The sequence below is a fragment of the Hemitrygon akajei genome, chromosome 3 (genome assembly GCF_048418815.1).
Source record: "Hemitrygon akajei chromosome 3, sHemAka1.3, whole genome shotgun sequence".
NCBI lineage: Eukaryota > Metazoa > Chordata > Chondrichthyes > Myliobatiformes > Dasyatidae > Hemitrygon > Hemitrygon akajei.
This window is the reverse complement of record NC_133126.1, coordinates 25,557,944-25,572,423: the sequence shown is the minus strand read 5'-3', so window position 1 is coordinate 25,572,423 and position 14,480 is coordinate 25,557,944. Positions and strand designations below refer to the sequence as shown.

At 44.0% G+C, this 14,480-nt stretch overlaps 1 protein-coding gene across 1 annotated transcript in view; it reads right to left on the bottom strand.

Annotated features, from left to right (window-relative positions):
- Positions 1 to 14,480, bottom strand: part of tdp1 (tyrosyl-DNA phosphodiesterase 1) — an 89,165-nt gene that overhangs the window by 53,877 nt on the left and 20,808 nt on the right. Inside the window, exons 7-9 of the mRNA XM_073039364.1 lie at positions 6,699 to 6,791; positions 4,751 to 4,921; positions 766 to 844 (exon numbers count right to left, since the gene is read on the bottom strand). Coding sequence (XP_072895465.1) covers positions 766 to 844; positions 4,751 to 4,921; positions 6,699 to 6,791 — 343 coding nt within the window. The remainder of the gene's footprint in view (positions 1 to 765; positions 845 to 4,750; positions 4,922 to 6,698; positions 6,792 to 14,480) is intronic.

Sequence of the window (14,480 nt, the reverse complement as noted above, 5' to 3'; positions counted from 1 at the left end):
AAGACCCTGCAGCGGATAGTGAGGTCAGCTGACAAGATCATTGGGGTCTCTCTTCCCGCCATCACGGACATTTACAGCACACGCTGCATCCGCAAAGCAAACTGCATTATGAAGGACCCCACGCACCCCTCATGCAAACTCTTCTCCCTTCTGCCGTCTGGGAAAAGGCACCGAAGTACTCGGGCTCTCACAACCAGACTATGTAACAGTTTCTTCCCCCAAGCTATCAGACTCCTCAATACCCAGAGCCTGGACTGACACCTTACTGCCCTATTGTCCTATTTATTATTTATTGTAATGCCTGCACTGTTTTGTGCACTTTATGCAGTCCTGGGTAGGTCTGTAGTCTAGCATAGTTTTTTTTCTGTGTTTTCACGCAGTTCAGTGTAGTTTTTGTACTGTTTCGTGTAGCACCATGGCTCTGAAAAAAGTTGTCTCATTTTTACTGTGTACTGTACCAGCAGTTATGGTCGAAATGACAATGAAAAGTGACTTGACTTGACAAAATTATCTGTACGGATGGCATACAAAACAATGATTTTTGTTGTACCCTACAACTTCTGACAATAACAACTCAATTTATATTTCACTATCGCCTCTTAAAGCATTCCAGCAAATGTCGGTCACCCTATAGTCCCATTCACTGTGTCATGCTCAACTTCTATACAGCATCAGTTTGCCAGCTTACAGAAGTTATTTTCTGCCGGCCTGTACGCACCACCCCTCCCCCACAATTTGCGCGATGGCCGAGCTGGATTTACATACCTTTCGGAGTTTTAGGTGACCCCACTTTTGCTTCTCGGTACCTTGGTGACGACCAGGAGTGGAACCAATGAGATAAACCCTGCACAGGGAACGGTGTGGAAAGAACCACAGTCAAAGGCAGAACAGGTGAGCCTCAACATGCCCGAAAGTGAAAGATTTTTGTTTTCAAGTGTAGTTACTGTCATAAATGCACAGAAGCACAAAGTAAGATCTCACAGACAGTTACGTGACGATGGCTAGATCAGTAAAAACACAAAACAGCAGGTCAGGCAGCATCTATAGAGACGGAGATATGGTTAACTAGTCTTTTAGATTAGATCAACTTAGCTTGAGGATACAGAATGTAGAACTGTCAGCACAAGACCTTCAGCCCATGATGTTGCTAACCTAACCCATCCCTCCTACACAGACCATAACTTTCCATTCTTCTTACATCCACGTGCCCATCTAAGAGTCCCTGTTGTATCACCATCCCTGGCAGTGCATTCCAGCCACCCAACCTCATTTCCCCAAATTCCTTTACAACTTCAAATGCTGGAAATTCTCTGCATCCGGGCGGACAGAAACGGGAGTTAACGTTTCAGGTCACAGACAAATCAAACTTGTTAAGCTGCAGGGAAAGCGGAGGAGTTGTGAAGTCTCTGATAGAGTGAACCATGGGCTTAAGCCTTAAACAAGGTGCCCTGGCCCATGAGTGAAGGGGAACAGTTAAGAGAACATATTCTAAAGAATGTGGGAACTGCAAAATACAGAGCAGGTGACGATGCCTGGCAGGTCAGGCTGTAGATCCTCTACACACAGAAACAGAACTGTATCTTATGGGAATAGATCCCGTGCTTCATGATGCATGTGCCGAACACAATGCCAAATTATTCTTCAGGACTGATGAAGGGTCTCAGCCCAAAACGTCCATTGTTGACTCTTTCCCAATGATGCAGTCTGACCTGCTGAGTCCCCCCAGCACTCTGTGTGTGCTGCTTTGGATTTGCTCTTGTTTAGGTTTCCTCCAGGTGCTTTATTCCCCCCACATTCCAAAGATGTACTGGTTAGGGTTAGTTGTGGGCATGCTATGTTGGCACTGGGAGCATGGTGGCACATGCCACCCAGCACAATCCTCACTGATTTGATTTGTCGCAAACAACACAATTCACCGTTAAGTTTTGATTTTCACATGACAAATAAAGCTAATCTTTTCTTAAAATCTTTTTTGTTGGGGCATTGACAGGTGCTTGACAGGAACCTGAAGAGACTCACTCAATGTTTTAGTTATAGCTTAATTTCTGCATCAGATTTCGGAACAGTCCACAAACCCATGAACACTAGCTCACTATTTTGCTCTCTCTTCGAACTACTTATTTTGTTTTAACAACGTTTCTTTGTGTAACATCTTAGAAGCTTCTTTATGTATCACACTGGACAAACAACAAATTTCACAACATACCCCAGTGATAATGCATCTGATTCCGAGGTGGGTCGGAGTCACAGAGAAAAGGAAATTTGGCATCATTACAACTTCCTTTTATGAAGAACACTGGCAATGAATTTTTAACAACACTATGGCCTCACAGTCACCACTGCTGATGTTTTGTATTTCAGATTTATTTAATTGGGTGAATTAAAATTCTTCACTTACTGTGGGAAATCTGAACTCAGGCCCAGCAACTCTGGTATGTGGAGACCGGAGGCTTATCCTGAAGCTAGTGAAGTGTGTGGGTTTGTGTTTGTTAACACAAACAATACATTTCACTGTATGTTTCTAGATACATGTGACGAATAAACCTGAATCCGAGAGAGCACAGGACAGGCCATTTGGCCCATCTGGCCATCTGCCACATAGGACGCCCACCTTTCCCTTGTGATCATGTACCTCAGTGTGCAGAAGTCCAAGGCACCCACATGGTAAAAGATGGTGTGGCCTCCCCAGAGCCCTGATCTCAACATCACTGAGGCTGGCTGGGATTACCTGGACAGACGAGGCAGCCAAAGTCTGCAGAAGAACCGTACCAAGTTCTCCAAGATGCTTGGAGCAACCTACCAGCCGATTTTCTTATAAAACTGCATGACAGTGTACCTAAGAGAATTCATTTAAATTGCTTTAAGGGCAATGGGTGGTCATACCAAATATTGATTTGATTTAAGTTTTTTTTAAACTGTTTGCTGCTCTTTATAGTAATTTTTTTTGATATTTCATTCTGTGAAAGTGCTGCCACACGTAGGCAGAGTGGTGAAGGCGGCTTCCGGCACACTGGCCTTCATCAGTTTTCGCACTGAGTAAATAAGTTGGGATATTATGCTGCAGTTGTACAAGACACTGGCGAAGTAGCACTTGGAGTATTGCTACAGTGCTGGTCACCTCGCTGTAGGAAAGCAGTTACTGAACTAGAAAGCGTGCAGAAAATATTTATGATGATGCTGCTGGCACTTGAGGTACTGTGCTATAGCAAGAACTTCTTGGAGTGTAGGAGAATGAGGGGTTTTGGGCCCCATATCTGGGTGTGGCGTGGAGATTTGCCTCTACCAAAGGAGGTGAAAGGCAGTAGCCTGCAGGTCACCCTTGGGCAAGGCGTAGCACCTGCTTAGCCATACCCCCCCCCCCCAAACAGGGTCACATGAAGCCATGTGAGCAGTTGGTGGATATCACAAGTGCTGGTTATACGGCCACTGATGTCAGGCAATTTCTCAACAGTATTGACCATAGCTGGGGTCACCCGTCTTGTAAAGACACTGCCCAGAAGGTGGCGATTTCAAACCACTTCTGTAGAAAAATTTGCCGAGATCAATCGTGGTTATGGGACTTTGATCACCCACATACGACATGGCACCTAATGATGATAATGACCCAAGGAAGGAAGTGCTGGCACTGAAGAGGGTCTAGAGGAGGTTTACAAGAATAATTCCAGAATTAATGTATGGGGAGCTTTTGACGGCTCTGAGCTTGTACTTGCTGGAGTTTAGAAAAATGGGGGGGGGGGGAGAATTTCAATGAAACCTACCAAATAGTGAAAAGCCCAGTGAGCATGGAGAAGATGTTGCCATAGTGGAGGAGTCTAGAACCATGGGGTATGGTCTCAGAATACAAGGATGTCCCTTTAGAAAAGAGATTGACTTAAAAAAAAACCCTCCTAGAGGGTGTTGAATGTGGAATTCATTGCCACAGAAGGCTGTGGAGGCCAAGTCACTGGGTATACTTAAAGGAGAGTTTGATAGTTTCTTGATTAGTAAGGGTGTCAAAGGCTATGGAGAGAAGGCAGAAGAATGGGGTTAAGAGTGAAATTAAATAAGCCGTGATCGAATGATGGAGATGACTCAATGTCTAATTCTGCTCCTATATCTCAAGGTCTTATAGATGTGCATAAATCATGAAGGGCACAGATAGGGTGAATGCACTCAGACTTTATCCAACAACACTCACACACAGGGTGAATGCACACAGACTTTATCCAACAACACTCGAGGGCACAGATTAAAGTGAGAGGAGAGATTTCAGGGGCACAGAGAATGATTTGTTTAAGGGATGATCTGTGAGAGGAAGTGGTTGAGGCATGTACATTAACATTTGGATGGGAAAGGTCCAGAGGGAGTTCAAAGTTAATTAATTATCAAAGTATGTATACATCACTGTATACTAGCCTTTTGCAGGCATTCACAGTAAAACAAAGAAATACAATTGAATCAATGAGAGACTACACACAAAGACTGACAAACAACCAACGTGCAAACTATGTAAATACAAAATAAGTAAATTAATAACACTGAGAAGGAAATAAATAATACTGAGTTGGGCCAAATGCAGTCAAATGGGACTAGCTTAGCTGGCCATCTTGATCAGCATGGACAAGTTGGGCTGAATGGCCTGTTTCCATGCTGTGTAACTCTATAATCTAGCCTGCTGTATAACATCTCTACCCCTCAGTGAGGGTGGCATGCCCCACATTCTCACCACTCTCTGAAAGGGGGCCCCAGCAATTCAGAATGCGAGGCTTACCTGGTTAATGATAAGTCATGCTGCTTAACGTGATCAATCCATTCAGACAGCCCAGATGACCGGTACGATGCCAGGTAGTCAATCAAATCCCCTTTGAAGCCTGTGGCAGATTCACCGGCTGTTTCAGGACTCCCTTCTGGTAACCGTGGATACAGAGGGCTCACCCATATCCTGTCAACAAGGAAGGAAGGAAAACATAAAAGTTTAGAAAGACAAACAGCCATTTTTGGAAATATTCTTTTTATGACCTCAGGATATCCCTGAGGACTTAAAGAAACACTTTATTTTAGTTATAAGAGTTTATTTACAAACATTATACAATAAATCAGGGCTTCATAAAATATTTACAGTTTCAAATTAACATACAATTATTACACATGAGCCACTGAGCAGCGCTCTCCAAAATCTCCCATTGTGTCCTTTGGCCCAAGGGGCAAGCAGGTCAGTTTGGAAAGTACCCTCATCTGCCCGCCACCCAGACCCGTGAATGGTCAGCTCAAAGGGCCCAGGAGCAAGCCAACCAAGAGATTACCCCGAGAGTCTCTCTCCCCCCTGCATCGGGTGACCGTAGGGTGGGGGTGAAGGGTAACCAAAACTTGAAGATCATCCCCTCGAGATATTCAAACAGAGGCCACAACCTCTCACATTCCATTTACACGTGATACACTGACTCCGCCCGGCCACAGAAAGGACAGGTGGTGTGTCAGATAGTGTTTAGCCTCAGTTAAACTGCAGAAATGGGGAGAGAAGCTCAAAGCAAGATGTCACAGGCAGGTCATATTGGAGTGAAGGGTCTTGACCCGAAATGTCAACAGCCCACTTTCTGCAGTAGGTGCTGCCTGACCCCTTCGAGTTCCTCCTGCATTACTCCAGATTCCATAGGACCATAAGATACAGGAGTAGAATTAGATTATAATCCCTCTCAACCCCATTCCCCTGCCTTCTCTCCGTAATGTTTGACATCCTTTCTAATCAAGAACCCATCAAACTCCGCTTTACAATATATCGAACAATGAATTCCACAGATTCACTACCCTCTGATGAAAGACCCTCCATCTGGACTCGAAGCGTGATGAAAGGTGGAGGCAGATTATGGAATATGGAGTTATAGGGTTCTACTTTGCTCTTGATATCTTGTACTGGTGTGTTCAGCCTTAAATAGACTGCCAATGATGTCTCTGGGCTGGATGTAATTGGTAGTTTAGTTAATACAAGGCAAGGGTTAAGGTACAGAAGAGGATAGATTACCAATAGTGTAGCAGTCAGTTCGGGCAGAAGGGTCATTAAAGAGAGGCCTTTGAGAACAAAGCTTCCCTATTGTACAGCAGGGAGCCAAAGCCATTTGGCAAAACAAGGAAGGAAAACATAAGCTAATGAGGGACAACTACTAACTTCGAAGTATCAGTGGTTGTTAGTTTCTTTTTTTTTGTAATTTATTTTTTTATTGAAGTTCATCATCAAACAAACATTTCCATAAGATGTATTTCAGACATTGTACATATACATCATATAATCATATATATCACAAATCTCCACAAAGTATTTATCTGAGGTGGTTGTTAGTTTCCATTGACTACTAACACCTGTATTGTATTTGCTGACTGAGCATAAAAATAGGGAATCTGAGTGTGCACAATTTACTAAATGGTCATTGTCCATAACTGCAAATCAATTCTGTATAAAAATTGGCATTTCACTGTTCCGACTTCAGAACAGCGTGGCGACAGGGACTGGGCTATCCTCCTCGTGTACAACTAAATAAAGTGTGATTGGGGAACGGACACGAGCTGTCATCAGTGATCGACAGCCCTGCGATGGAAATGGAACCGTTGGTTTTCCCAGTGCCTTCCCAGGCCAATCTTCCCCTGAATGTTTCCTGGAATCAATCTCTCACCCCCAAGCATCCCTGATGCCAGTCTTCCCTACCCCTTCTTCCCCCTAGTCTTACCCCTGTGTCTTCTGGTACCAATCGTCATGGATTAAGTTGGAAGTGTGGATCACAACTCGAAAACCTTCCTCGTATAAAAGCAACATCATTTTCCTGCAGGAAAGAGGAGCAGACAGGAAAAACATTAGGTGATGCACCAAAATACTCACCTCAAGATAGTGATCGTTAGTTTACACCTGATCAGTTCAAAAGGATTCAGAAAAGAAGTCCTGAAGTTCTGTAGCATCTTGCACAACCTTAGAACACAAGTTCAAGTTTATTGTTCTCTGACTGTACATTTTTTTTTTACTGAGATACAACGCACAAATGGCCCTTCTGACCTTTCAACCTGCTCCGCACAGCATCCCCCGATTTAACCTCATCATCAAATAATTTACAATCACCAATTCATCTATCAATGGTACGTCTTTGGAATGTGGGAGGAAATCCGAGCACCCGGACAGTCACAGGGTAACATTCCTCTGGATTCCAGTGTACCCAGAAAACATACACCACAGACAGCAGACGAAACAAGATAGCGCCACAAAAAAGTTAACAAAATACAATTCATAATGCATTGGCAGTACACAGCACAGGAAAACAGTAAACAGCTCGCTGTGCTAGAGATGAGATCTCAGTGGTGGCAGGGTGTTCATTAATCTCAGAGTCCAGGGGAAGAAGCTGTTACCCAGTCCAACACTCTTAGTCCTGATGCTCCAACCAGAATGTTTAACAGTTAATTTATACACTAGCATTGAATTTAGAATTACTGCCACATGTACCAAGGTACAGTGAAAAGCTTGTTTTGATAGTGGACTACTTGACAGATAGACCTCAGTATGTGCGGTTGGGAGACTGTAGGTCTGACACGGTGGTCAGCAGCACAGGAGCGCCGCAGGGGGCCGTGCTCTCTCCGGTCCTGTTCACCCTGTACACATCGGACTTCCAATATAACTCGGAGTCCTGCCATGTGCAGAAGTTCGCTGATGACACGGCCATAGTGGGGTGTGTCAGGAATGGACAGGAGGAGGAGTATAGGAAACTGATACAGGACTTTGTGATATGGTGCAACTCAAACTACCTGCGTCTCAATATCACCAAGACCAAGGAGATGGTGGTGGACTTTAGGAGATCTAGGCCTCATATGGAGCCAGTGATCATTAATGGATAATGTGTGGAGCAGTTTAAGACCTACAAGTATCTGGGAGTACAGTTAGACGAGAAGCTAGACTGGACTGCCAACACAGATGCCTTGTGCAGGAAGGCACAGAGTCGACTGTACTTCCTTAGAAGGTTGGCGTCATTCAATGTCTGTAGTGAGATGCTGAAGATGTTCTATAGGTCAGTTGTGGAGAGCGCCCTCTTCTTTGTGGTGGCGTGTTGGGGAGGAAGCATTAAGAAGAGGGACGCCTCACGTCTTAATAAGCTGGTAAGGAAGGCGGGCTCTGTCGTGGGCAAAGTACTGGAGAGTTTAATATCGGTAGCTGAGCGAAGGGCGCTGAGTAGGCTACGGTCAATTATGGAAAACTCTGAACATCCTCTACATAGCACCATCCAGAGACAGAGAAGCAGTTTCAGCGACAGGTTACTATCGATGCAATGCTCCTCAGACAGGATGAAGAGGTCAATACTCCCCAATGCCATTAGGCTTTACAATTCAACCGCCAGGACTTAAGAACTTTTTAAAAGCTATTATTAATGCTTTTTGAGATAGTGATTTAGATGCATATCATATTTTTTACTGAGTTAAGTATTGTATGTAATTAGTTTTGCTACAACAAGTGTATGGGACATTGGAAAAAAAGTTTATTCATCCCCATGGGGATGAATAAAGTATCTATCTATCTATCTATCATTACACAGCGCATTGAAGCAGAACAAGGTAAAACCACAAGACACAACAGCAGAATCAGGCCATTCGGCCCGTCCAGTCTGCTCCAATCGTGGCTCAGTTATTTTCCCTCACAACCCCATTCTCCTGCCTTCTCTCGACGTTCTTACTAATCAAGAACCCATCAACCTCTACATTAAATGTACCCAACAGCTTGACCTCCACAGCAGTCTATGGCAATGAATTCCACATAATCATCAGCCTCTGGTTAAAGAAATTCTTCCTTATTGATGTTCTCTTCTGAGGCTGTGCCCTCTGATCCTCCCCAGATCCACTCTGTCTGGGCCTTTCAATATTTAATATGTCTCAATGAGAACACCCCCCCTCTGAGTACAAGCCCAGAGCCAGCAACGCTCTTTCTACTTTAACCCCCAAGTGTGGCCTGACCAATGCCTTGTAAAGCCTCAGCATTACATCCTTGCTTTTATATTCTAAAACACAATAACAGAACGCAGAGTAAAGCGCAGCAGCTCCAGAGAAAGTGCAGTACAGATAAAACAATAAGGTGCAAGGTCGTACGGAGAGACTCAGCAAGAAGAGCAGCATCAACGGAGGGTAATAAACAGTTAATATTTCCGGCTAACTCTTCAGCAGGACTGGGATGAAGGATCCTGACAAAGGGTCTTGGCCGAAAATGTCGAATGTTCATCACTCTCCATAGCTGCTGCCTGATCTGCTGAGCTATTACAGCATTTTGAGTGTGTTACAGAAAATTCAGAGATGCATCTTTACCCAGAAATTGGGGAAGAAGTGCAATTGTGTAGCTATATTTGAGGGGAAGGTGGTGGGAGGAGATTTGCTCGGTTGAGATGAAGAGGAGGGAAAGAAAACTTGTGGGCTAGCCTGGATCTTTTGGGCTGAATGGACATTTTCTGTGCTGTAAACCAGTGAGATTGTGCACTTGACACTAAAATACCCTTTGTCAACCTTGTCAAGTTTAACATGCCCTGTAATTGCTTTTCTTTTATGACTTTTCATAATTCAGAAGCCGATCTAAACTCGGCATTGTCCAATGAGAACAGGCTCTCTCAGCATCTTAAACGAGTTCAGTGATTCATTTACAATGAGCTCATCTGTTGGTGCTTAACACTCGTGTGAAATTATGCAGTCTGTTATTTCAGTGAAGCTATCAATTCCATGTTGGATAAACTGTGGCAGAGAAAGAGCAAAATAACCATGTGCAGGATGCATTTTACACTGCATGTCACATATTGAACTTAGGACATGACTAGTATCAGAACTTAACAGAACTATTATCAGAGATTGTATTGTGTACAGTTTTGGTCTCCCTGCTGTAGGAATGCTTTTATGAAACTGGAAAGAGTGCAGAAAAGATTTACAAGGACGTTGCCAGGACTCGAGAGACTGAGTTATAAGGAGAATTTGTTTAGGCTAGTACTTCATTCCTTGGAGTGTAGGAGACTGAACAGCGGTCTCATTGAGGTGTACAAAACCCTGAGAGGCGTCCATTGGGTGAATGCAATCAGTCTTTTTCCAAGCATTGGGCAATCGAGAACTAGAGGGCATAGGTCTAAGGTGAGAGAGGGATGTTTTATTAGGAACCTGAGGGGCAACTTTGCTTTTGTATAGACACACACAGAGATGGCGTACAAACATGGAATGAGCTGCCAGAGAAAGTGGTTGAGGAAGTTATAGCTTTTGAAAGACAGTTTGACAGGTGCAATGACAGGAAAGGTTTCGAAGGATAGGGACCAAAAATGCAGGCAAATGCCACCAGCTAGAATGGGCATTGAAATTGAACTTGGTTTATTACTGTCACGTGTACCAAAATACAGTGAAAAGCTCGTCTTGCATACTTTTCATACAGATCACAGTGCACTGAGGTAGAACAAGGTAAGGCAGCAACAATGTACAATAATGTATTATGGCATCTTGGTCAGCAAAGACCAGTCGGGGCAAAAGGCCTGCTTCCAAAGCTATCAAATATTGAAAGGGCTAGAGTGGATGTGAAGAGGATGTTTCCGACAGCGGGGAAGTTGAGAGCCAGAAGGCACAGCTTCAGAATAGAAGGATGTCCCTTTAGAACAGAGATAAGGAAGAATTTATTTATTTTTTTTAAATCAGAGGGTGGTGAATCTGTTTCATTGCCATAGATGACTGTGGAGGCCAGGTCATTGGGTACATTGAAAGCCGTGGTGAAAAGGTTCTTGATTAGTAAGGGTGTCAAAGGTTACAGGGAGAAGGCAGCAGAGTGGAGTTAGTTGAGTGGGGAAAATAAATCATGATCAAACGGCAGGCAAAATTCTGGAGGAATTCAGCAGGCCAGGCAGCATCTATGGAGAAGAGTACAGTCCTGATGAAGGGTTTCGGCCTGAAACGTTGACTGTACTCTTCTCCATAGATGCTGCCTGGCCTGCTGAGCTCCCCCAGCATTTTGTGTGTGTTGCTTGGATTTCCAACATTTGCAGATTTTCTCATTTATGATCAAATGGCAGTGCAGACTCGATGGGCTGAATGGCCAGACTCTGCTCCTATGTCTGATGGTCTTATAATTCCCATTTTCCTCAGTGTGAGAGAATCGACAAGACACACTGGAGCAAATGGCCAGCATATCACCAACCTTGTGCTAATGAGAATCAGGACTTGGCTGGCAGGTATAGAGGACACAGGGCGTTGCCAAATCCCACTCCACCTCAAATTAGCCCAAATGGACAACGGGTGCATGGAATCGTCACCTCCAAGTCAAAGACAATTCAATGCTCAAAGTACATTTATTAACGAAGTATGTGCCCGAGTCCACGACCAGGGAGTTAGTTCAGACCAGAGGTGAGTGAAACAGGTCCAGGAGCTCGGGTCCAGGGTGGAGGGGAGTCGATGGGAATGTGGGAAGAATAAAATACAAACCCCATTTCCAGAAAAGTTGGGATATTTTCCAAAATGCAATAAAAACAAAAAACTGTGATATGTTAATTTATGTGTACCTTTATTTAACTGACAAAAGTACAAAGAAAAGATTTTCAATAGTTTTACTGATCAACTTAATTGTATTTTGTAAATATACACAAATTTAGAATTTGATGGCTGCAACACACTCAACTAAAGTTGGGACAGAGTTAAAATAAGATTGAGAAGTGCACAGAATATTCAAGTAACACCAGTTTGGAAGACTCCACATTAAGCAGGCTAATTGGTAGCAGGTGAGGTATCATGACTGGGTATAAAAGTAGTGTCCATCAAAGGCTCAGTCTTTGCAAGCAAGGATGGATTGTGGCTCACCCCTTTGTGCCAAAATTCGTGAGAGAATTGTTAGTCAGTTCAAAAGGAACATTTCCCAATGCAAGATTGCAGAGAATTTAGGTCTTTCAACATCTACAGTACGTAAATATTGTGAAAAGATTCAGAGACATCTCAGTGCGTAAAGGGCAAGGTCAGAAACCACTGTTGAATGCGCGTGATCTTCCAGCCCTCAGGCGGCACTACCTAAGAAACCGTCATGCTACTGTGAGAATTATAGCCACCTGGGCTCGGGAGTACTTCGGAAAACCATTATCACTTAACACAGTCCGTCGCTGCATCCAGAAATGCAAATTGAAACTGTATTACGCAAGGAGGAAGCCATACATCAACTCTATGCAGAAACGCCGGCGAGTTCTCTGGGCCCGAGCTCATCTCAGATGGACCGAAAGACTGTGGAACCGTGTGCTGTGGTCAGATGAGTCCACATTTCAGCTAGTTTTCGGAAAAAACGGGCGTCAAGTTCTCCGTGCCAAAGATGAAAACGACCGTCCTGATTGTTATCAGCAAAAGGTGCAAAAGCCAGCATCTGTGATGGTATGGGGGTGCATCAGTGCCCACGGCATGGGTGAGTTGCATGTATGTGAAGGTACCATTGACTCTGAGGCGTATATTAGGAAAATAGAGAGACATATGTTGCCATCAAGGTGACGTCTCTTCCCGGGACGTCCATGCTTATTTCAGCAGGACAATGCCAGACCACATTCTGCACGGGCTACAACAGCGTGGCTTTGTAGACACAGAGTGCGTGTGCTTGACTGGCCTGCTGCCAGCCCAGATCTACCTCCTACTGAAAATGTATGGCACATCATGAAGAGGAGAATCAGACAATGGAGACCACGGACTGTTGAGCAGCTGAAGTCTTATATCAAGCAAGAATGGACAAAATTTCCAATTGCAAATCTACTACAATTAGTATCCTCAGTTCCAAAACGATTAAAAAGTGTTATTAAAAGGAAAGGTGATGTAACACAATGGTAAACATGCCTCTGTCCCAATTTTTGTTGAGTGTGTTGCAGCCATCAAATTCTAAATTTGTGTATATTTACAAAATACAATTAAGTTGGTCAGTAAAACTATTGAAATCTCTTCTTTGTACTTTTGTCAGTTAAACAAGGGTTCACATGAATTAACACATCACAGATTTTTGTTTTTATTGCATTTTGGAAAATATCCCAACTTTTCTGGAAATGAGGTTTGTAGGATTAAGGTCAGATTTGTGTAACTGGGTACAAGGAAGGGTATAGTGAAAGGGTTTTTCTTGTGTGAGACATCCAGACAAATCATTTCATACCCAAGTATGAAATGCATGGGCTTTCATACCCAAGTATGAAATGCATGGGCTTTCATACTTCATACACAGGTAGTACAAAAGAGGGAAAAGAAACAACAGAATGCCGAACATCACATGACAATTACAGAGAAAGTGCGGTGCAGGTCGATAAAAGTGCAGTAATGTAACGGGTCCAATTCCGCTGTTGTCTGTAGAATATTGCTATGTTATCCCCTTGGCTGCCTGCGTTTCCTCTGGTGCTCTGGTTTCCATGCACATTCCAAAGACATTTGTAGCTTAATGTCCTGCTGATGGGTTTCAGCCTGAAACATCCACTGTGCTCTTTTCCATAGATGCTGCTTGGTCTGCTGAGTTCCTCCAGTATTTTGTGTGTGTTGCTCGGAATTCTAGCATCGGCAGATTCTCTCGTTTGTGACATTAGCAGGTCAATTGGTCAGATTAGTGGAATCGGATGGCGCAGGCTGGAAGGGCCTGTTACTGAGATGTACCTCCATATAAACAAGGATGAAAGAGTACAGACAAAATTTACAAGGATGTTTCCAGGTCCACAGCACCTGGGTTACAAGGAAAGACTGAACAGGTTAGGACAGTATTCTTTAGAACACAGAAGACTGAGCAGAAATGTGATAGATGTATACGAAATTATGATGGGTATAGATAGGGTGAATGCAAGCAAGCTTTTTTCCACTGAGATTGGGTGGGACTACAATTAGAGGTCATGGGTTTAAGGTAAAAGGTGAAAAGTTTAACAGGGAAGAGGGGAAACTTCACTCAGAGGGTGGTGAGAGTGTGGAATGAGCTGCTAGCACGAGTGGTGCTTGCGAGCGTGATTTCAGTGTTGAAGAGAAGTTTGGGTAGGTACACAGATGGGAGGGGTATGGAGGGCTATGGTCCCGGTGCAGGGCAATGTGAGTCAGCAGTTTAGATGGCTTAGGCATGGACTAGATGGGCCGAAGGGCCTGTTTCTGTGCTGTACTTTTCTCTGATGACAAGGTGCAAGGACCATGATGGGTTAGATAGGGAGCCACAAGAAATCCGTTCAGTGGTTTTCCAATGGTGGGACAGAAGCTGTCCTGGAGTCTGGTGGTAAGGATTCTCAATCTTTTATAATTTCTGCCCAATGGGGTGGGCAGGCTCTGGAAAAGGCCACTGTCCCTTCTCCCTTAACCACACAATCCAAACATCTTTTACGTTGCCGTGGGGTTCGGCCCTCCTACATTGCACATTACCCATTGGACATGGAGCTACAGGAGGGTTGTGTAATCTAGACATCCCAATCTCCTCGGATGGAGGCGAAGTATGAGTGGGGTGGGGGAGGGAGAAAAGAGGGGTATTTACTGTAAACTGGGCCTGGCTTGGATAA